This window comes from Bacillus rossius, chromosome 3 (genome assembly GCF_032445375.1).
Source record: "Bacillus rossius redtenbacheri isolate Brsri chromosome 3, Brsri_v3, whole genome shotgun sequence".
NCBI lineage: Eukaryota > Metazoa > Arthropoda > Insecta > Phasmatodea > Bacillidae > Bacillus > Bacillus rossius.
Window position 1 is genome coordinate 127,022,781 of NC_086332.1, and position 25,175 is coordinate 127,047,955.

The 25,175-nt window shown below is 34.1% G+C and overlaps 1 protein-coding gene across 1 annotated transcript in view; it reads right to left on the bottom strand.

The window, feature by feature from the left end:
• The window catches only part of LOC134531232 (C-terminal-binding protein), a 445,126-nt gene that overhangs the window by 58,809 nt on the left and 361,142 nt on the right, over positions 1 to 25,175 (bottom strand). Inside the window, exon 7 of the mRNA XM_063366907.1 lies at positions 7,941 to 8,040. Within this exon, the coding sequence (XP_063222977.1) occupies positions 7,941 to 8,040 (100 nt within the window). The remainder of the gene's footprint in view (positions 1 to 7,940; positions 8,041 to 25,175) is intronic.

A 25,175-nucleotide genomic window follows, 5' to 3' on the forward strand; every position in this document is an offset into this window, starting at 1 on the left:
GAATAAAATTCTCTGATGTGGATGTTTCTTCTGCATCTTCAGCAAGTTCCAGAAATTCCTTTTTATAAAAAGTAACACAGTTGCTACACAAAATATCATTTTTATTTACTGAAACAGATACACCCACAAACTTTGGAATATCATCTGCTAAATCATTCACCTTACACATCCTCACACATTTACTTTTATACACACTTTTTTTGTGCCTTTTAATGTAGTCCACACATTTAATTCTCTCCGTACTATGAAAGCCAGACATGATTTAGTTCACTAGCTGAACATCACCCATTAACACACAACACAACTGTAACAGCAAAAGTTTGGGAATTCCCTTGTAGTCTTGTAGTTGATTCCCCCTATGGTCACCAGGGATTTCCCTCAAGCTACCAGGGATTCCCCTTACAGCAAGCGCCTGGGAATATTCAGATAGGGACTCCCCCTTCATATTTCTCAAGGTTTCCCCTCATACAAAACCAGTTACAAATTATCACATACTATTTAGATACCAACAAAACATTTATTAATTGAGCATGCACAACATACAAAAGGTAATGACATTACATTTTCAAAAAATTCTAGAAATGTTTACAGGCAAAAACACACTATCCAACAAAGTGCATGCTATTAATAAAGGTGAGGACTACAAAGTTACAAATTTTCAGATTTTTAAAATATGGGGTTTTTTAGTAATTTTCAATCAAAAATGGCACTTTTGTCAAATTTTGAAAATTTTAAAGTTAAATTTTAATAATTCCATGCATCATAGAATTAAAAACAATTTTTCCTGTAAAACTACTGTAATAGGTCTACATATTACCAGAATTACTTTTTATGAAAATTGATTATTCCACATAAAAATTTTTTTTTGAAAATCCAAAAAATTCTAAATTTTTTGCCAAATTTTTTAGTTTCCCCCCCTTAAAGATATTGTCGTTGGGCTCATTGGAACTATTCCACTCTGTAGTTCACTATAATAAGTACAAAATAAAAAAAAAATCAACAAAATCAGTAAAATAGTTTTGAAATGCCGCTCATTTAAAAAACACCCCTTTTTCCACCTTTTTTTGATTTTGAACCAACTTCAAAAGGCTATAACATGGGGAAAAAATATTTTGGGACAAAATCCTTTTGGCATACTTCTTGTCTGCACTGGTTGTAACTGCTGTAATTTTTTAAAGCAAATCTGAGATGGTGACCTGACACATTATCTTGCTAACTGCCTGAATTGAGGTGGAATGGCTCTATAACTTTTTAAATGTTTATTTTATAACCTACATTTTTATATACTCATGGTATCGCTGAGTATTACAAATTGTTCATTTTTAAGGATAAGACTTCTGGAATATACACATAAAAATTGTTTCACACTTTGGATAATGCCAACATGTGCTCAGGAAAAGGGCAGAGATGATGTATCTCGTAGAATTCAGGACCCCCAGATAGTCGTTGCTGGAACGGGATCACCGTCAATGATGAAAAGAAGTACTACAACTACTGCTGTAGATGCTGGACTGGTAGAATATATCAGCGATCTATGGGAGCCTGTAAAGTCTGTATAATTGAAAACTTATCACCAAGGTAATGACGTCTGGCATCTGAATGAAGAAATGCATCATCAACCGACGCACCGAAGCATTGACCTGGTATCTCATACACGGTCGTAGAACCCCTTAGTTCTGACGAGAAACGGTCAGAAAATATATCGAAAGTAATTATTGAAGAATAGGCCAACTAATCAACGTGGTAGCCTCTAATCTTCTTGTCTTCCACGTGGATACCAAGGGATTGGCAGAACACCACGTGTAAAGACGACAACATACTTGAATGGCGACGGCTAGACCATAGAATAAAGAAAGTTAGACTCGCAAACCTTCTATTTCGAAGCTTCCTTGTCCTGGTTGTAGCAACTACAAGGAAGTGTGTGCTAAGAGAAACATATAATGTTAAACAGTAGGGAAATTAAACTGAAATATCTTTCTCTTGTAATAATTATTAGTGTAAAAAAGAATAAAATCAAAATAATATTTATAAGAAGGCCCTTATATAATTCATAGTAAAGAATAATCAGGTTGAATATGAAAGTATGTGTGATTGTTGCTTTTGCTTCCTTGCCTATTTGCACATCTCACCCCTTATATACCCACAAAATATAAATAATTAAAAATATTAATAAAATAATAAAATAATTTATCTGTAAACTGGCCGAATGGTTACAGTTAATTTTAGCTACTAACTGTACATCGTAAAATAATAAGTTACAAATTCAAGCTTCCAAATCATAAACCTTGTTACTGCCTATAACACAAAATTTATTAGTTGCTTCAATTTGGCAAAGAATTTAAAATTATGTTTCACCTTCATCATGTTTTATAGATAAATATGTTTAATTTTAACGTGTTTTATATTTTTTAGTGTCCTGTGGTTGATCACTTATTTACAAGGCTTATGGAAATAAATTTTACATTTCACGACAAAATACACAAAAAGTATAAATTTTTGTAGTTTCACCATAAAATCCACATATAAAGAGACATACAGGCACCAAATAAACACGTAAATATTTGTTTGTGCATCACGTAATGTAGTACAGTAGAACCCTGTTATAATGTTCCTGCATATAATGTTTTCCTGCTTATAATGTCATATTTTTAAAGTCCCAATATTTCCCCCATAAGGACAATGTATTTATTTCCTGCATATAACGTTGATAAATAGTGTAATTTCCTGCTTATAATGTTTGCTTTCTAACATTCAATAAATGGGGAAAAAATGTTTTAAGACCAAATTATTCCAAAAGTTTCCTTTATGTATGTTTATGTTTACAATCACTGCCATACAATACATGAAGTTTGTTAAAATACAATTTTATGCAATATACTGAAGGTACACAATGTTCATAGTTACGTGTCAGTTGGCACCCTTAGTCAACGCTTCTCTTCTTTGCCATTCCAGTGGGTATTCAGATGCACGTACATAGTCCTACAATATTTAAGTTGCCAACCATTGAGCGAGGGCATAACTATAAGTGTTTTCTTTTGCTTACAAATATATATATATTTTTTCATTCATACGTAGGAATCCCAAAATTAAACATTTTCAGGTGGCGAAGGAGTAGATGTTCTCACTCTTAATGTTGTCATCATGAATCGTGAGACAATTTTACAAAAAATGAAAAATTTGGCAGTGTATCTTTAAAGACAAACAAAATTTAACCAGGGAACAAGACGAAGTTGAAAAATTGTTGGCTTGTTTCAGAAAATTCATGTATGAAGTATACTATCTTTGGTTTTAACATTAAAGTTGTTTACATAGCTTGGTGAGTCCATTGGTACAAAGCTCGAACATTGTTAAGTGCTAAATTGAGATTTCCTGCTTATAATGTTTTTTTCTTGTGCTCCCTTGATAAACATTATAACAGGGTTCTACTGTGTATATATATATATAACATTGTGACTATGAAGACAGCAATTACTGTACGTCTACATAGCAAAAACTTGTTTCGTGACCTTGGAAAAATCGCGCGTGTGAACATGTAACATCAATGTCGAAGAATCTACGGCATTCTCCATTTTTACACATCTTGGCCATCAGGAGGGCAGGTACTGATTGTTCTAGTGGGAATATAAACCGATCTCATAAATATTCCTTTCCGCTCGGCCGAGAAGATCAGATTTAATTTGAATTTTATTTGTATTTCTGTATGTTGGAACTAAAGGCCATGAAGACATTTAAAACATTTTGGTCATCTCTTGCAGTACGTTTTGGTCTTATCAAAAATAGTTTCAAGTAAAAGTTTTAGATAGTTATTAGAAAGTTTACAATAACTTTGAACGGATATGATATTGTGCTTACTAAGGGAGTTATGAATATTTCTGTCCCTCAACTCCTATTTTGGTCACCCCTCGAAATAAGGGCTGGTCCTATCAAAAACTGTTCCAGACAAAATTTTGCATAATTATATATCTGTAAGTAAATCATACAAACTTATGATGGTTATTGTATTTACATAACTATAAATATAACTAAAACAAACATAAATATTTTCTGGAATTTGCAACATATTGAACTGCTGCAATAAGCATTATTTTCTTCAAAATCTACCTTAAAATTAATAGGCTGTAAGACCACAGTATTAAAAAAAAATAGCGAAATCATAACGAAATTTAGTTTTGACTACTTCAAGGCTGGCAGAAATTATACAATAAATGATTTAGTTAATGTTAATTGCCAGAAGGTTTTCGCTTAAGTGTTCAATAAAGTATAATTGTAATAATAGAAATGGTTATTTGTTAATTGGGTTTGATCCGAGAATGTGCAGCACTCCCCACTGGATTCACGTGTATGCCTACTCTGTAAGGTTATAAACAGTGGCTTAGGCAGATTCTTTGAAATAATGAAGAAAAATATGCGATAACTGGGCGAAGGCAGTATGTTATTTTGGGCGACTCAGATGTGAGCTGTTACAGCACTTGGAATCGCAAACCACAAGGGCAGTGATGCACGTTGAGAATGATAATGCAACTGTCCTAACTTATTTTTCTTCACGCATGTAACTTTAAAAAATATATATATATTCTTATTATTTTATTAATATTCTTCAGATCCTCTCTTGAAATAAATTTCTGTATCCGCTACTGGTTATAAGGGATTTATGAAATGTAATAAATGCATCTTTAAATTACTCGATTGATGGTGCAGAATTTAAACACAAAACAATACATGTTTTAAGATGTTAAAAAAATTTAAATGTTGTGTCATATGCAAATAATAAAGAAATTATATATTTCACATACATCTTTCTTTGTGGATTTTGATTAAGATAATTAAAATTTTCAATGATTTAAGTATTAATTAGTGTAAAATGTCTGCTATGATATTTAATAGTAACACCTCTAATTAGACAATTCACTATTGTAATAATTGTATTTAAGTTACTCAGTGAAGATTTTATTTTACATTTGTGCTAATCACTATTTATAAATTGGTTCTGCCATTATTATTCCTATTTACTTGACTCTTTAAGTATCAGGTATAAATTACGTCTCATAACTTCATGTCTTTATAAATTGAGTAACCGTGAGAAAATTTTTAATTATGAGATTATGATTTACGTTTGAAATGTTAGTGAAAATAATAAAAAAAAATATTTTTAATGTATATTATAGTTTTATCTTGAACCATAGTTAACATAGAATATTATGTACAGCACGGTAATGTGTTAATATCTAAAGTGCGCGCGAAGGTATTTCCCGGCGGGCCGTCGAACTTCGCTCGCCTGCGCGGGTGAAACCCACACATCCCTCGGGGAGGGGGGGAGCCAACCGTCTTCGCGTGTCTAAAGCCGGCCAGGAGGGAGGAGAAACACACCCTCCCCGTTTGAAGAGCCTGACTCGAATGACCGTTGTTTCCAGCTACGCATGTACTTATACAAACCGGGCGAAGTGGTCGGATAGTTTATTTCGAAGGTTTTATTCACATTTTACCAAAATTAACACGATTTGGAAGTGTAGCGATTTTTAGCCTCCGAACCGCCCCCTTAAGACAGATACATGGTGCCGAGACCCTTATGCAGGGGCCACTCTTCTGCCTGTAAATGAGGTCATTCAAGGATTCCAGATATTCCTGGTTAGGTGCCACCCTGAAATTTGTAGTCACAGCATCTAATAATCAGATACAAAGTGGATATTTAAAATTTTGAAGAAAAAATCAACAACTTGAGAAGTAAGGACTTATTTTTTAGATTCAGAGCATCTATATTATAGGCCTATAAACTGTTCACAGCTCATATCCTTGTAATAGTTTGTTAGGTGGCATTTAAGATTAATTTAAATTAAATAAATGTTTTATAAAGGATTATGTACCTAATTGTGGTAAATTTTAAAAGTTACAGCTTATTGAACCAAGTAAGAAATTATTTAAATGCATTTGCATGTAGAAACATTGCCAATTTGTTCGCTGAAGGCTTGAATTGTTACAAGTGATTTTCACCCGAGAAAATTTTAGAGTTTTTGAGTCACTGCTTCTGGGAAATAACTAAAATAGTAACTAAGTAAAAGGTTGGTTGAGTAAGGTAAGCTACATTAAAAAATTGTCACTTTTGTTGAAATTGTAATTTACGTATTATTATTGTTACTACAGTAAATTCCCTTTATTAAGTACTTGAGGAGACCAGAAAATTACACAATACTTAATGGAGGTGTACTTTATATTGGGTTCATCCAGAAGAAATGTTACAATTTGTCACTTCATGCCAATTTCAACAACCTGATGGCTTTTTTATTGTAGGCCTAATTACTACATTATTATAATAATTTCTAGTAGTGAACTAATGACATAAAATAAAAAAAAGTTAAATTTCAAGACTAAACAGCACAATCCAAAAAAAAATTGAAATCCTGCACGACCTTTTGTTACAGTTGAATTAGACATGCCAAATGCACTGACATGCAATGGAACATTACCAGTCCATGAGAAATAATTGGCAGAATTTGCATTTTGTGTGTACTTTTTCCTTAATAGCGGGACATATTCAAACCCAATTATAAATTAATCAACTGTACAACATACAGTACCTACAGTTTTTTCATATAGTCAAGAATGTTTGTTTGAACTTTCCTTTGAGAAATTTCTTTCATAACTTTTTGCAATGCTGATACCCACACGCTTTTGGGTACTCATAACTTCTACGGGTAGGCCTAGCTACATATGCTGCCGTAATAAACTAAATGTAAAAATATAAACTAGTTATCCACTTCGTCACGTCGCCATTAAACAAGCTTCACGAAACGTCACAAAATGTTCACTAGCGTCGGAAACTGTGTGCCACTAGATCTGTTAAATAAATGTTGTATATGTATTACATTTGTGTACGATTGCCAAAAAATGTCAATCTGAAATGATGTTTGCAAACGGTAACAAAAAACGCATTAGTAGTCGTTGAACATCGTATAATCCACGTTTTATGTACCTAGCCAGATATGGCTGCCATCGGCCAATATCCATTGCTACAAATTCAAACGCGTAAATACGCATTTTGTAGGATAAATATTATAATCAAATCTTTTTTTCTTAATTGAAAGTTAAGCGTTTTTTATTTATAAATCTTGGTTATTCCGCAAAAATGTTATGTTGCTACACCAATCACAAAAAAAACTGGCATTTTTTTATATGAATGAAATTTCTATCCGCACGGTTACCAGCACTGCAACTGCCATTTTACTCAACGAAATAAAGAAAACGTCTGTAAACAATTTCCACAAGACCTGTCGTTAAACAAAGCTATAGAATTGTGAATGAAATGAGAATATGTTTAATATTTTGTGTATAAACATCGGCAAAACGATACGTATTAACAAGAAATTACAGTCCAGGGCTTTGAAAAACGTACGTTATATATTTATGATGCCTATTAATTTGCATGGCGTTTCAAGGAACCGGCAGCTTTATACGTTATACTGGATTGTACGTTAACAAGAGGGACGTACTAGAGAGAATTTGCTGTATTTGCTTTTGTTCAGAAAATGGAAATCAAGAAACTTTCAAGTAAAAGAAACCACGTAACACCCTTTCAGCAAAAAAAAATCATGGTATTACTGAAGCATGCACAGGAGAAAATTTATTTCATTAATTTATCTTAATTTCAATATGCCTGTACTGTCAACATTCAACCTTATTTTACTTTGTACAGTTAAATTACCTCAAAACCTGGTGAATATAAATGTCAAATATTAGTGGATTTTAAAGGACTTTTAAATGCTATGAACAAGATTTGTAAACAGATCTTAGTGACAGGCCTGCACTAAAGCACCCACGAGTTGAATCCATGGAGTTTTCTTGATATAGCAAAATATTTAGGCGATATTTAATTTCTATATGAATAATAAACAAAATGGTCTTTGCCCCCAGAAAACCACTAACGTGAGTGAGATAAGTGAACTCACCTGGCCTCATCTGCTTGATGGTGAACTCATTGATAAGGTGATGGTTGTGCTCGTTCAGAGTGCAATGTAGCGACACACAATCCGACTGGAACAGCAAGTCCTGTCAACACACCACATTACTGTCACAATGACACACTTCACACACAACCGCTTGCAACCACTAACTGGGAACACCAGACAGACAATGCTATGTTGATGCATACAGATTATACCTAGAGTTGATATAAAACAGCATTTACAAGTGTACTTTATAGCATTTTTTTTTTTAGTTCAACAGTGTTTATTGTTATTTATAAATTATAAGAAACGTTTCAAGATGCATCACAGTTTTTATATGTTTCTCAGGAAATCTATTCCCTAGTTAAACTTCATTTCAAGGTTTACACATCAGAATCTTCATATTGTTTTGAAATATTATGTGTATTCAATTGCAGTGCCCATGAGTGGTGTGCCACATTAGCAAATTTTCGCCATCATTTAGTCTCACTTATTATTCTTAGGTTAAAGACGTGATTTCAGAGACTTGGATTTAAAATTTTTCTCCCTACAGTATCTTCTGCATACACTACCCTCCTGGCCGGCTGCTAGCGGTCTCATGCAGGGGCAGCAAACCTTTTCAAATTACTTGTGCCTTTGTGCACGTCTCTGGGGTGATATTCCCCACAGGTGCCGTGCCCTTTCGTACGGGTCCCATCTCGCAGTTCTGCTACGGTCAGCCCTTCATTGTGCCGGAACACAAGGGGTATTTGTCAGGCACTTCACCAGCATCTGTTCCCCCTTGTGCCAGTGCTTCTAGGAACTCACAGGGCTGGGCAATGCCCAACAACCAACAACCCCCCACCGGGCAAGTGATGCCCATGCCTAACAGCGAGTTTCAGCACACGACTCTCATGCAACGTGTGTCAGCCGACTTCGCTACTATGTCCTAATTAAATCATCTTCTTACCACCATGGTGCAACACCGTCTAATAATGCTATTGAATCTGCTTCTTTATTCATTGAATCAATTGATTTTTCCTCTGCAGCTTCATCTTCTTCAATTCTTGGACAGTTTCTAACAGTTGTGACCTCTTTCTACTACTTTCCTCTCTAGATGTTTGTTTCTTCTGTTCATCCAAGAAGTGCTGATAGCGCATTCTTGATGATCTAGCATTTGCCAGTTCTTTACTGAAGACAACATCACTTACTGCTTTATCTTTAAATTCATTGTACACAATCCTCATGGCTACTAGAGTTTTTCCTGTTAAATTTTCCAAAAGCATTTCTCTGTTGACAGAGAAACCACGTTCTACAGATGCTTGGGCATGAGGCAGAGTCAAAATAAGTAACTACTTTCCACAAATCTGCATAGGCCTACTGTTTGTTGTTTAAGGAAATATTAAAATAAAAAAATCTAACCTTTGAGTATTTCTATCAAAGTTTGTAAACTGTGAAGGATCTGGTGACACTTCTCTGAGGAACAACTTGAACTGTAGTAAAGTTGCATCACACACACCTGTACTGATCAGTTTTCTATTTTCAATATCAGCTGAAGAAACTTTTTAAATGTTTCAATTGTTTCAGTCTCGTTGCGTAGTACAGTTCTAGGGTCAAGACACCTAGGAAATCTCACTACAGGATATTTCAATGCATTTTTATCTTGAATTCTCTAAACCAATACTTTCAATAACTGTAGACATTCAGATTTGAACACTAAAACATCCTTGTCTGTGACTTTTTCTGTAACCCAAATATTCAGTTGTTTTCTTGTTGCAAAACCAATTTCAATACTCTTCGTAAATATTGTGTTATCCTTGTTATTGGGATCAAGTGCACATAAATCTACATCATTGTTTGCCTTAACCGAAACTTCCTTCTTTATGAATAATGACATTAGTCCATACAACAATTCTATTTGTCAGAAGCTTGGAAAGGAATCATGGGAGAATCAATCTGGTAGCACTTGAGGTATGGTTGTATCTGACTTCCAATAAAGGAAAAGAAAGACAATTTGGCAACCATCAGTGGATCTTTAGTAGCCTTCTGAACACTGAAAAGACTTGGTACACAGAGCATATTTAGGTTTACCTTTGTAAGAGTTGACAAATGCTGATACTTGTGGCCAAATAGCAATAGCCCGGTCTGAAACAACAACATCCTCCACCCACCTAGTTGAACAAAACTTTAATGGAAAGAACTGAGTTTTTTCATTATTCTGTAAAAAGTCACTTCTTCTTGTGGGCAAATCTTTGAATATTTGCCACAAACATCGCAAATTACTAGCAATATCCCAACCTGTTTCCTCCACTGCAACCTGAAAAGCTTTATGTACAGTGTGCACACTACATGTACCAACATCAATTAGCAGTGGATAGTACGGATATTGGTCTTTCCTTTGGCAAATATAATCCTTGTAAGCTTTTAAATTCACATTAGGTCCATCCATTCCAATCTGCACAATATTCATAGAGTTTACCTCTTCCATTCCTTTTTCTAAAGCATTCCTTACATCATCGGCTCTAGCACATCCAAAAAACTGTAAACCAATATACCTTGTGCACACTACCTACACTACCTGAGAGCTTACATACCAGAATCTGATGATAATATCCAGTTGATCTCGTGGGAGAACTTTATTAACACTGCCATCAAAACACACAGCACAAAGTTCATTGTTGTCTTTACAAGAGTTGAATGACATGTTTCATTACAACATTAAGTTTCCATAAAATCGGTGCCTTGAGTGTGGATTCAGCAAGAACATGAGTCGATAAAGTACTCAGTTTTTTTTCTCGACACCTCACAAACGGTAGACTCAGGCCACTATGAATGCAATTTTCAAATGAACTTGCAACAGCGTTTTCCTTTACTGTGGATGCATTGGGAATTTTGAAATAATCCCCTACTGACTTAGTGAGTATAATAATTCAACCATCTGTACATGTTTTTCTGATTTCATATGACTCTGTAATGCTGATACACTCATATTTGCAATATAAACATTCTTTTTACATAGTTTACAGAAAACCACATTTCAATCAGTTTTATTCTCTTCTAATCACTGTTTATATTTGAGGTCCGACAACCATTCTATCCTGAAACTACACGTTCTAGCAGAGGCACTCATATTTAATAAACACATGCGAACAAAATCTGGTGGAAATATTAATGCTGCATAATAACATTACCAGTGACAATCTGTGTAAAACAGTGCAAAACTCCTACAAATTTTCGCGGTTAATTAAGCAACGGCTAATCAAAATATCTAAGTTTGTTAACCATTTCATGAATCCATAGATAAGAGTTCCACTGATAATACAACACTTCGTTGAAAAGAAGTAAAGCCTATCGAAAGTGCATGACATGTACCGAAAGAACAGGTTATCTATGAATTATTGTTTGTCTACACTACACGCTGCATGAACAGAGAATTTACTTCAGTTAAAGGAAACTGTAGTTATTTAATGAGATGTTTTACTTCAACAGAGTGTGTGCTAAATTAATTTTCAAGGGTATCAATAAAATTTCCAGTACCGGAAACAATTTTTTTGAATTTTAGATTTTTTCAGGATGTATATGAACCCTGATGTTAACATTTGATTACTAATACTAAGTGTGCTGTCAATATTTAGTGTTGCACATAACGGATTTAGAAGATGAATAAGTTATCAATTATTGTGGTTTACGTCCTTGAAAAGCTAACCAATGTGCTCGGAACAACTATCATGGAGACTAAACTGACAAATAGCATGACCTAAGTTATGGCAAGGGTCACAAGTTCCAAAAGTTTAGGTGTGAAGTGATTTTACTTGAGTAGCCACTCTTTCATCAAAAAAACCTCAAAAAAAAAATTGAACTAACTAAACCACTTATCTGTTAAAACAAGTTGCAGCAGGTATTTTAAAAGTAAATATTTTAACCAATCCTAAACTGACCAACTGTTAGATTCAAGATTCTATAGTGTTTTAAAAAGCAAATTTCATTACTAAAAATAGCTGATTTCCCCTTCATTGTCATTAAAAATTAAAACATATAATAAGTACATACTGAGCACAATTATGTTTATCAACTACTACAACAATTCACAGTATGTCACTTCAAATGTGTACATTAAACAATACTATATATTGACGAGAATAAGTTAAATCAAAATTGCAACTACAACAGTTAGTATTCGTGTATAAAGTTTCATAAATCATGAAAAAGTTATAAATATTAAAAAAACTGTGGCAACACCGGGATTTTTTTGAGGGGCGAGGGGTAAAGGGGTAGGAATTTCCAATTAATTAATTAATTAATTTAACACTTGTATTTAAAAAAATACAATAAGTCCTCGGTTTACGTCAGGGTTACGTTCCTGAAAACCGCGACGTAAATAGAAACGACGCAAAATGAGCCATGTTTCATGCCACCGGCCGACCACGGCCCAAGGTCGGCCGGAAGCGCTGGCATACAGACGTGACAACGGGCAATTTTATCAGCAAATGACAACCCACAGCGTGGGAAACAAGTCCAACTAGTACTTCTCAGCTTTATAGAATCGTTATTTAACCAGCTGCTTTATTACCTTTATTGAATGAAATATAAAAACAGATATATAGTCGTTTGGAAGATATCTTATGAAGAAAAAATCATAAATTGCAGTGAGCTGATACTGTAGGCCTACTACAAACGCATTTAATCACGATAAAGTTAACAACGGCACGTTTAAAACTCCGGCCAACTCAATGATATCATAGCGACTGAAGTGTAGAGCTGTAGCAAACCGTATGTATTCGTTACTGAGTAACGGGTGCGGCATCTAGTAACGAGTAACGAAACGTTACACACGAATGCATTTCGTTACTCGCATTTTTCGTATGTTTTACGCATGCGCGCGCTTATTTGTTACAAAGAACGATGTTTGTTTACTAAGAAAAGTATAATTTGGAAATTCGTCGTCCATTTTTTTTACTGTTTATTAAAGGTATTGTGTGTGTAGACAAAGTTTGAGATTGGAACAGAAACAACGTAAGAAAGTATTTTTTACAAATTATTAATATGTATGTTTTTTTTTCTTATCTTAAAAGAGATATTATAATAAAGCTGCTCTAATGAGATTTTATTGTTTCTTGGTTAACAAAGGCCGTTAATTATCAAATACTTTTAATTGTTTGTATTTGATTTATTATTATTTACGCGACGTCATACTGTACGCGTACGAAATACGACTTGATTCGTTGCTGTTACATAAAATAGCATGTTATGCGGTATCAGAAGTAACGAGTACTAATTGTTATAGTAACGAATACATACGGGTACACTTTTTTTAGTTACTTTTACACCTCTACTGAAGTGCCAAGGAGTTGGACGAAAAGGGGTAGGAGAAAATGCTGTGTCGTTGCGGGAAGTAGATAACACTTCTACGTGTGAGATACGTGGGTGGCCGAGCGGGCGGGCTGGTAGTATTGCATCACCGCGCGGAGAGCAGCGGAGAGCAGGAAGCGTCCCTCATGATGTATGATAAGATAAGGCGGTGAACGTGTAGCTTACGCTACATAGAATAAATTAACTACCGAAGGAAACAAAGAATTATAAACGAATTATATACGGTGTTTTGGTTAAAATAAAGATTTACTGTCATTGTAAACGACGTTATTGTGAATCGGCGACAACTTAAATTGAAACATGAGTACTCAAACATTAGCGACGTTAATCCGAAACGATGTAAATCGGTACGACGTAAATAGAGGACTTACTGTAATTACTATTGACACTAACAAACAAACTGGCATATGGGCCTACAGTAGTAGCTGTAGACAATGTGGTTTTACACACAGTAACATACTGTCTTCACCGATATTTTGCAAATTTTTTCCATAACTTGGGAGGGGGGATATATATTACTAACCACATCGTTGCAACCACCAGTGAAAAAAGTACAGCTGAAAATGGTTTTTAAATGCATTATCTTGAGTCAAAATTTAAAAGTTATTTTGACAAATATAATTTTTATTGTTTTAATTTTTTAAAGAATCATGCATTAATATAAAAAAGTACTCACATATATAAATAATAAATGATGATATTAAAACTACTTAACTTTTAAGGCAGTGGTGGAAAAAACTTGATTCATTGTATGGTTTAAGTTTATTTCTGGTGCCAAAATATTTTCATATTAAAATTTTACTTTTTGTAACTGTCATATTAATTTATTATTATTAAAAAAGGAAGGAATATTTAAAGCCCAAAATCATTATACAGTAGAACCTATTTTTACTTATCTCAAGGGACCAGGCAGTGGCGTAGCGTGCCATCTCGGCGCCTGGGGCGGGAAACTCATTTTGCCGCCCCCATTCTATAGGTGCTTAATTAAAATTAAATTTCACATGCAATGAGGTACCTTTTATTGAAGTTAAAATAGGATGAGCGGTTTTACAAGCGGATTCTACGGGCCTTATGAGCAGCGAAGTCAGAAATAACTTTGTCAAAATCAATATTAGCAGCCAATTCTTGTTCAATCGACAATAAAGTTTGATAGTCTAGCGGAGTTATGTTCTTATATGTTTTTAATGCCTTTTTGGTAATTATATTTAATTTTCGGAGCTCCGAAGTATATGATCAAATTATAATTTTTCGGGGGAATTGTTAAAGTATTTTTTTAGTATTATTATATAGCTATTTTTTATAAGTAGTAATAGGGTATGTATTTATTGATGGATGCACCGATTTGTGATGAAACGATTTTATGATATATATATATATATATATATATTAAATGTTGTCATATAAATTTTGCGTCTTTTTAACTTGCTGCCTCCTCTCACTGTTCGCAACCTTATTAGTATTTTTTAAGCCTGCTATTAGTTTGGGTTTTAATATTTTTTTGGGTTTACCTGCGCTCGCGGTACGGGCCAATATATGAGTTTTACTGTGTCCCGGTTTGCGGAAGTTGTTTGGTTTGCCCTGGGTCAAACTTTACAGTACAATGCGTAGTACTAAGTTCAATGAGTGCGAAAGAGAGGCATCGACACGGGCCGATGCGTGAAACAAAAGATTTTGTATGAGTAATGAACATAATAAGGAGTGCCGCTCAACTCGACTCGCGCTGTTGCGATGTTGCCGTTCGTATGTAAACAAACAAACGTTATAAAGAGCTCTGTCAGTGATTTCGCAGTTTTTCTTTTAAATAAATATTAAAAAATAGTTGGTGCGCAAAATTTGAGATAAAAATGGAACATTATAGTGTGTCTGACACATGTAATGAATGAATCATAGATCAGATCTCAACCCGCTTCACCGGCGACCCGCCCCCGTGGGCTGCCGCCCGGGGCGGGCCGCCCCCTCCGCCCCACCCACGCTACGCCACTGGGACCAGGGAACAAATATTTTAAAGCTAAGAAAATGTAAAAAAAAAAAAAAAAAAAAAGGAAGTGAAATATTTATTCTCACTATGATGGGAAACACTAAGCAAAAATACACCACACTCAATAAAATGTCAGAGTTGCTTACATTTATCATATTAACTAGAATTGCATTATCTCACACGGTGAAAACAATAAATCCATCACATCTTGCAGTAATTCATAATACAACTACTTTCACGATTGTTTACATTTAGGAAAAACTATTCAGATGTAATGTTTGGAAATTCAGTGCTGCCAAGTTAAAACGAACATCGGCAAACACACAGCTGCCAACCTCAAATCACACCCATCAGTAATGACAATTATATTAAAAAGGTATGCGTAAATCATGCACGATAAATTTTTCCTGGGGAATTATGACACAAACAAGATAAAACAAAAACAATAATATGAAAAAAAATTAAAAATATAGGCACATGTATAAGAATACAATGCAAATTAATTAATAAAAAAACAATTTGAACAATACAATCATCATAATATGTAAGAAATGTCAATAATTTTACTGGAAATTATGAATCTTCAATTCAAAGTTAAACTTTTGAACAACTGTCTTTTTATTTGCTTCTTTTATCCTGGTTGGTAGGGACCAAATTATAATATTAAATATCAGTACTTACTCGATAGCATCAAATACCAAGTAGGTATCGGCCAAAAGTACTTGTATCGGACAGTACCGATAGTCGGTATCCAAAAACCACTAAGATTTATTTAGTCGGGTCAGAAGACAAGTATAAAGTGTGACAGAACGATCAACAGGTAAATATTTTATTGTTTTGAAATTTATGCTATGCTGACAGTAATTAGTTAATAGAAGTACACTTACTCAAATAAATATGATCAACAATGCATTAATTCGATGACAGTAGACAAATGATATTGGAGTTGAACATATTTTATATAACTGCCGTGTAATAGTACACTTTCGCGTTTCTCAATTGGTTTTCTAAGCGTGTTTACTTTATCCACAATCCTATACTGAGGTTCGATCTCTGATGTGACCCAGGCCTAAGTTTTGTACATTTAAAAATTTCTGAACGCATCCTTTCCTAGTTTTACACAGTTGGCAGCTTTGTTTGTTTGGCTTTGTCTATGTTTACTTTGCGAAACAATAATATATTAAGTTTTCTACTAATGTGAGTGTAATATTTATTGCCTGACTTAAAATGGGGCCTCAAAGGAGTAATGTGTGGCAATACTTCACAAGAAAAGACGATAAAACAGCTAGCTGCAAAAAATGCTTCAAGATCGCAGCTAAAGACATTTTCCTTATCAAAAGAATGTGTTACTCAGTTTCAAAACAAACTATTGGCTGACTGTAAAAAAAGATTTGGTCTCATTGAATTTAATATGCTTATGGCGTTAGCTACAATTTTAGACACGCACTTCCAAAATCTTCATTTCCCAGATGTAAATATATGTGGAAGGGAAATACAAAATTAAGAAACATCATTAAAGAAGATTCACAGATGGCAAATTCAAATAGTGGATCTAAAGAAGAAACTTTGAGTAAAGATTTTGACTTTTGGTTGCACCATAAACAACAAGCATTGGGCCAAAAGTAGCGATGTGCCAACTCAAAACTGATGAAGTGTCAATATATTTGGCTAAACCTGTTTGCTCATTAAAAGTCAACCCATTAGAAGAATGGGAAGAATTAAAACCTGTGTTTCCAATGCCATACAGACAGATGCGAATGTACTTGCACATTGTTGCTACCTCTGTACCTTGCGAGAGATAGTTTTCTAAAGCTGGTGCGACAATCACTGCATCGAGAAACCGTTTAACAGGAAAACAACTTGAAAAATTATTATTCTTGGGGAGTACATCTAACGCAGAGTTTTTTTCTTAGTCTAGTTTTTTGCATTTATTAATAAACATAATATTAAAACTGCCGTTATGATTTTTGTTTGAAAAACAACCAACCGATATTTGCGATACAAGTAAGTATTGATACTTTTCATACGATATTGAGTATGTATCGATTCTTTACGACCGATACGGTATCGAGTAAAAGTATCGATTCCACCGGAGTATTTTTTCATCCCTACTGGTTGGATAAGAACTGTCTTGTAAACAAACAACAGAAGACAAACACAAGAACTTGTAAACAATAACTCTGCGTTCGTAGCTTTAATTTATTCAGATATAGCGAAAAAATGACAATATAGATTTATTGTTCGTCATGGATATAAAATGTTCCACATGTTTCTTTGATTCAATATGCCTTCTACAGTCATCCCTTCCCCTATGTGTAATCAAAAAGTCACACGTGCATACATTACAAAATGTGTGGAGTTCCGAAACATTTTAAGCTGACAAGCATGGCTATTCTTTTGAATAGTTAGGTCGAAAGTTCTGAAGAATAGTGTTCTCCCCCCCCCCCCCGCCCCTCCACATACACATGGTTTTGTCACACGCTTCATTTCTACAACCAGCACTGAAGAACACAACACTATCAAAAAACATAAAAAAAATTTCACGTCTGTAGACACGACAAAAACACTATGATGAAAAAAATGGCTTTAATGAAATAAATTAAAACAACACAGGTTAACCAAAGTACCATACAAATATTATCGTGATAAGTAGCTAACAAACGAAAAGTCAGAGAATATGTACTAGTTGTATCGTACAACAGACGTAATAACATCCCATTATTATTTCAAAACACGAGAATTAATGTACTTATTTCAACAGTACATGCACACACTTACTACAGTGGAACCTCATTTTTACGTACCCGCGATATACGAATTCCCGCGATTAACATATTTTTTTACATGCACTGTCAATTTCCCTATACAGTAAAACCTTTTTGTTGCAACCTCATTTATTGTGACCACCTCTCTATTACAACCAGATTTCGAGGAACCGTGAAAAATTGCCGAAAATCCGAAGAAAATCGGACAGATAATAAGTTTCTTGTGGTGAGTAGCGTGTTACTGCGTTTCTCTTGCCGAGTGCTTCCTGTCGACCGCTGTCAGCGCTTAACAACCCCCATTCCACGTCCCTTTGCCGGCAGGGTGCAGATAAAGGTTTTTGTGGCAGCGTGTTTACGACCGCTGTCAGCGCTTAAGAGGCCATGTCACAAATTTGCGCTCCTATCTATATCAATGTTATTTTAAAAGACAGTTTTTCTCAAAGTCTATAAGAGGTAGGGGCAGGAAATTTTGCCTACTGAATGTATACAACACATTTAACATAACCGCTTTTTTTCAAATTTAGTTATCATATCACATATTATTTCTGTGATAAAAATAATATTATCAATATTTTGATTTGTCCAGATACAGTGAAATTTTGCTTATATTTATAATTAATTAGCTAAAACTGAAAAGGCCATTGAAATGTATTGCACATTACCTTCCGATCAGTGTCTTCATGATCATGATGGGTTTATAAACCTGGGTGTAATCAACCCTTTAACTATTACATGACAACATTTATACTTAATAATTTGGAGATAGGCCTTTTTCATCCTCAGCCCCTGAACTTTTACTATCTGGTCTGGCGCCCGACCTGACACTCTTCAACCACCCCAGGGGTCTCCGATTGCACATCCCATCAAAAAAAATCTGTTCATTTGTTTTTGTGTTCGAGCGAAGGTTTACGTCTCCACAAGTGCCATAGACTTCACACATTTATGCCAAGGGAATATTTCGCTGATGTAACACCATACGAATGTATTATTCGCGACCATATAACTTTTTTGTTTGTCATCGGGAAGAAAATTTCGAGAAAAACATTTAATGTTCATTTTGAATTGAGCATTTTTAAATGTCAGCGTAGAATATGCTTATCTGCCCATTTTGCTTCTTTCCATAATAATGAGTAAAGTTAACATTGTCATAGACATTTTATTATATTCGTTTGCCGTCCAAGTATAAATGTCACACTATATCGCACATAATTATATATTTTACTAATTTGTTAGTTGTCATTTTATTTAAGTTACAAATAACAGTAATAAAAAATTATTACTTAATAGTCCAGAAAAGAGATTGAGTTATTATTCATTTAATAGGGGTTTAAAATATGGTACTACATACATACTTATATTATCTTGTTGTCTTCTTTGTAACTTTACTGGAAGAATGGCATTTGGTATGTATGTTAACTCACAATGAAAATATTTCAGAAGTATTCAATTAACAGTAAACAACCTAGGCCCTATACTAATTTCATAATGTTCATGGAAATATAATTGAAATTACTAATAATGAATTGTATGTGTTTCACTTAGAGATATCGTACGAACTGTATGTGGTACAGACCAACATTTGCTAAGAGACTGTAAATAATTAATTTCAGTTAATGTGTAGAGAATATTAAAAGTTAGAAATAATGATATATATAAAACAATGCAAAGTTATCAGCATAAAAATAGAAGTTATTTTTACTTAGCGCCTACTGGAATGAGTATTTTGTGTTGAATTATGTGGCATGATTAATATTCTCTTATGGTATGTGTGTTTTGTTAAAACTTATAAAACATAACTTACTGTTGAAGGATTTTCTTTTTTTTTGTGATGATCTTACTTAAACAAGTTTTAATTATATTACACATGTCTATTTTAAAAGCATTTTAATGTATACTTATAGAATTGTAATAGGCTTTATACGGACTCTCAAAATGCATGTGAGCATCTATAATTATCTACATCACCATTATGGCCGCTTCACAAGATCAAATATTTATTGAATTCAATCAGTTGCATTCATTGTACATGATTTTGATATGTACATTGAATTCAATACAAATTGAAGATGTTACTCAACTAAGCTTATTCTTATTAACTTATAAGTATTTTGTTTGTTCAGTACATAAAAGTAAAAGATTATTTACTATTTAAATAATGAGCATCTATAAGCAATAACGTTTTCTAAATATTTACATAAACATAATGGAATATATTTTTTTCAATACTTTATATCTACGATCACATCAACGGCAGTATTATGTAATCAATTAGGTAATGAAATATGTATCTTTAAAGGATATTTTCTCCTCTGTAAAGTAAATTTGTAACGCAGCTCTCTTAATGTTAGTCTTGTGAGTTATTTCGTCTTCTAATATGCTACAGCAATATATAAAATTAAGTTTTGTTAGTGTTTTAGTCTTGTGTAATGTTAAAGTGTAATGTAATCAATTCAATATTTTTTTGTAAATTCGTATTCATAAAGATACATATCGTAATAAGATAAATAGTAATATTTGTAAATTTTAATTCTTTGAAACAACGTCGATAAGAGGTTCTCCTACTTCTGTTAAACTGTATGATGGTGCATTGTAAAAAAATAGGTAGTCTGACTTAGTGAGATTGTATTTGGATTGTGTGTAATGCATATGCAATATCTAAGCATATGAATTTATTATCCTTTTAAAACGTTACATGATGAATTTTGTATACTTTTTAATGTCAACTAACTTTATTTTTCACAGAATATTACATTCAGATAAAGAATAATTACCACATGTTTGAAGATTAATTGTATTCCGATACGTTTAAAGTATTAAAATTTTTTAGATACGACTCACAGTACAGTTATAAATGTGAGGTTTCTTGATTCTGAATCCCTGCACCGCAATTTCCTAGTGAGCCGCCGGTCAGATTGTCGAGGAACCAGATACATTTATTCATCGAGTAAACTGGAGCTGTCAACCGTCCCACTAATCCTATGATAAGGGTATAGTAGCTTTATCACGCGCTGCGGCTACAGTTACTACGGTTGAATAAGTCACTAAATCTCACTGTTAAAAGAGAGAACTTCTAAAGCAGAATATTGGAAATAAACATTTACTGACACGGCCTCTTAAGCCAGCCCCACACGACACCCATTTCCTTAAGTGAATTCACGTCACGCGAGTTCGGCTATGCTAGCCGGCTGGTTGTTATTTTCGTTCAAAACGTGGCGAAGGAACATGTGTGGATCAGGTAGAAAACATTCGGCTATAAACGAAAGATATAAGAACAATGCTATCCTGAAATGCTTTGACATGTTTTTGGAGTAGATAATCACAGCGACAGACCGACATGATGCGCTCCCACCCTTGCCGTCAGCGATGTTTATTTTGACAGCTCAAGCAATTATCTTTACCACCACCCTTCACAGCGTTAAAAAAAAAAAGAAAAAAAAACACGTTCGAACGCAGATGGAAAAGTAACTATGCAGTAAAATAAATATATTTACGGCCCTGCTAAATTTTTCTATTCAATAAAATTCGAGGTATTAATGATTTTTCAGCAGAAACTGCTGTGTGACTAATAAACAAATTGTATCATAATAACTTAAACTTATAAAGTATTTATTAACGGCGAAGGACAGTCGTATAAGCCCCTAAAAATATTTATTTTACCGAGAATGGACCATACAACCTGGCTTTTGGCGCACGCGGTGTGGGAGGGGAGGAGGATGCTGACAGTTTCTCACGCAGAAGGTGTAAGATAACATGACAACTGAGTCGGCTTTCGTGCGATAGTGGACGCGCCGAGCTCGGCTAGACACTGCCGCGTGGCCAGTCTAGAGGGGTGGTATCTATTTTTAGCCGTCTTTTGTATGCCTGCCTGCTTAGAGTACAGCTCTCGCCAAGATAAACGTGAACACATAGCGCCCAACAAAGTGTAACAGACTTGTTTTTCAGCCGATTTTACTCAAATTTTCGACTTTCTCTGCTAAAAATTTTCACGGTTTCTCCAAAAACGGTCGTATAAACGGAATGGACGCATCAGAGGGGGGTCGCATCGGCGGGATTCTACTGTATTAAAGCCGACACAAAAATATGCTGTGTGTTAAAATTAACAGATTTTAATGATCTTTCATTTCGTTTTTTTTTAAATTTTGTTTTCTGATTTTCACATTTTGGTCAAAATGTCCAATTTTTTGACGATTCCCGAGAATGTATTCATAAAATCACTGCTTCGTTTAATCCGGGGTTCGTGACATCGGGGTTCTAGTGTATTTAACTACGGAAAGCAGAAAACGTACATGTAAACTAACACATATTTTCTTTAGAGGTGGCCTGTAGGGCGACGGACTTGTCATGAAGGTTGAAGTGGGTTTAAAGCAAAGCCGTCTAACATTGTGAGTGACAGCATCCCGCCATTGTACGGCTGGTTAGCGAGTAGCGGTTAGGGAACTGGGGGGGGGGGGGGGGTGTTTGAAATGAACTGAAAATTTCGGAAAATATCTATTACGACCATATTCCTGGGAACCCTGAGGGGTCGTTTCAGAGAGGTTTGACTGTACTAATAATGCATTCTTTTCCCGCCTTGTGCAAAAGCATTTCCCACTGTTTACATAGAATTAGTGTTGTATTTCGTGGCAAACCATCGGAAAATTTAGAGCAAAACAATAAATTCTCAAAATGAATAGCGTGAAGTTTAATTATTAAGCGTTACTGCATGAGTGTATGGTCACCACAGCTTCGTTCGCCATTGTAAACAACTTATTTTTTTTTGTGCCACGTGCTATTGTACACCATACGACCATGAACCAAACGTTTGGTGACATAAACATGAAAATTAATAAGTACTTTTCTTAACGTTCCCCTGTAATCTTAAATGTATTATGCATGAAAATAAAGGTGAAAACTCACATTTTAAATACACAAAAGAGCGGATTACTGTTCCATTATTAAAATACGTTTTAAGCAACGTACGAGTTTCCTATAAATATGGCATCTTCGTGCATATTCGGCGATGTTCATTTTAACACATTAGAAACATTCTGAAAAGTCAAATGGCTGCAATGAATATCCAAACAATGCAATGGCAATTGAACTTCTATTCCTCAACGTAAACAATTATATTGATGGTGGTAGCTATTGTTTTATAGTATTATTTCTCAAAAAATCTGAAATTAATAAAACTTTAACACGTAATTAAATACAAAGTTCAAAAATCAATTGTGTTACAAAATTTCAGCACCAAGTGGCTATATCAAGATGCTTTAACATTCTCATTTCTTACACAAGAACAGCAAATTTCATATTTAACTTTCGACAATAATGAAGAACGGCAATATTGGATATACATATTTATAATTTCAATTATGTGAGATAGTGAAGTTCTAGTTAATATATAAAAACATAACCGTCTCTGAAATATTATTTAGTGTGGTATATATTTTCTTATTGTTTCCCATATAGTGAGATGATAAAAAAAATTTGAACATTTCCCTCATTTTGCGTTTTCCCGGTTTTTACATATTTTTTTCCTGGTCCCTTGAAATATGTAAAAATAAGGTTCTACTGTAGTTCCGTTATTTGCACAACCACGCGATGTATTCGAACTGCGTTCACGAAACTCGAACTGCGTTCACGAAACACGCACAGCAGAAACTAAATTTCCTCCGTTGCCATGCAGCACAAAGCCTCGTTTCCGTAATAAACCAGCGATGTTCCGTAATTCCATAATTTGGTGTTAAATCCGTAATAATTACGGAAAATCTGTAACGGTTGGCAGCTCTGCAAACATGCAGTAAGATCCCATATTTACCAGTACAGTAAAACCAGTTTAAGACGACACCGCTTTAGACGTTTTCCCGCCTAAAACATCAGACTAATAAAGCACCAAAAGTTTCCCATTCCATTAACTTTAACATCCCTCGTTTAATAAGTTTTGGAGTTATTAGATAACATTAAAAGTCATTAATCAACGCAAAAATTCTTTGTTTTATATCAAACTTTGACCCATTACATGCCCAAACACATTCTGAGCATAGTGACTACTTGTTTTGCACGCTAAACTTGTTTATATGAATGCTCAGCATATCAAGCAGTGCCGTAAAATCCAACATGCCCAAAATGTATCAGGTCATTCACAGTAACTATGGTACTGCAGCTGAGGTTATTGTACCGTAACATTTAAATTGCACAATATATATCAGGCCATTTATGGTAACTATGGAATTTTGTCTTAATTTATTCATTACTTGCTGTTCATTTGTTTTCACTTCACGTGTGTCAAACCTGAATTACAATAGCCCGTCGCGTCTATCATCCATCCATCTGCCACACGCCAAGTGATTCACAACACACTGCACTGTTGCTGGGGAAATAGTCTCTTATGTAATTATATTAGTTAAACAATCATGTAAACTAAGTAATTATAAGTCATTAAAGTCAATTGTTACAATGCATAATTAATACACTTCTGTGACAGACCATTTTTGTTTCAAAAAACAGCTTTTCAAATGTATTCAAACATAAGTTAAATAATTTTGGAAGCAGCAAAACAATTAAACAAACTTTAATACCTTCTAATATAATAAGATTTGACATGCAAACACCTAAGTGACATTTAGAGGTTTTCATCCGTGCATCCGTCAAAAGTATGAAGTTACCAAGCTTTTGACTAATGGACGGATGGAATTTTTCGGGCCACCTTATTTATGTTATTGTGGATAAGGATATTTTTACCCCATTTTGAGAAATAGTTGTGAGTACAATTATTTTCTTATAATTTTGTTTATGTTAAATTATATTAAAGAAAACAAAATTTTAAGGATGCATTGAATTACCACAACCGTAGAGACTTGAAACAATTGTGTCTAGTAAATTTAAGACAAAATATTTAACACTATTTAACAGTGGGAATGAGTTTTAATGCCAGTTAAATATTTCAGGAAATTCTGAAATAGCAAATTTCTTTGAAAATGATTGTATCCACACAAATTTTTGTAACCATTCAGAAATATTCACAAATTTTTTACATATTTCACGTAGAGCTGTACCGAAACGAATCGGCAGAAGCAGATTTTGCCGATATTTTGTTGGATCGGCGTTTCCGCCAATTCACGATACACTCGTTAATTTTCGGCATATATTACTGAAAAACGAGTGTCT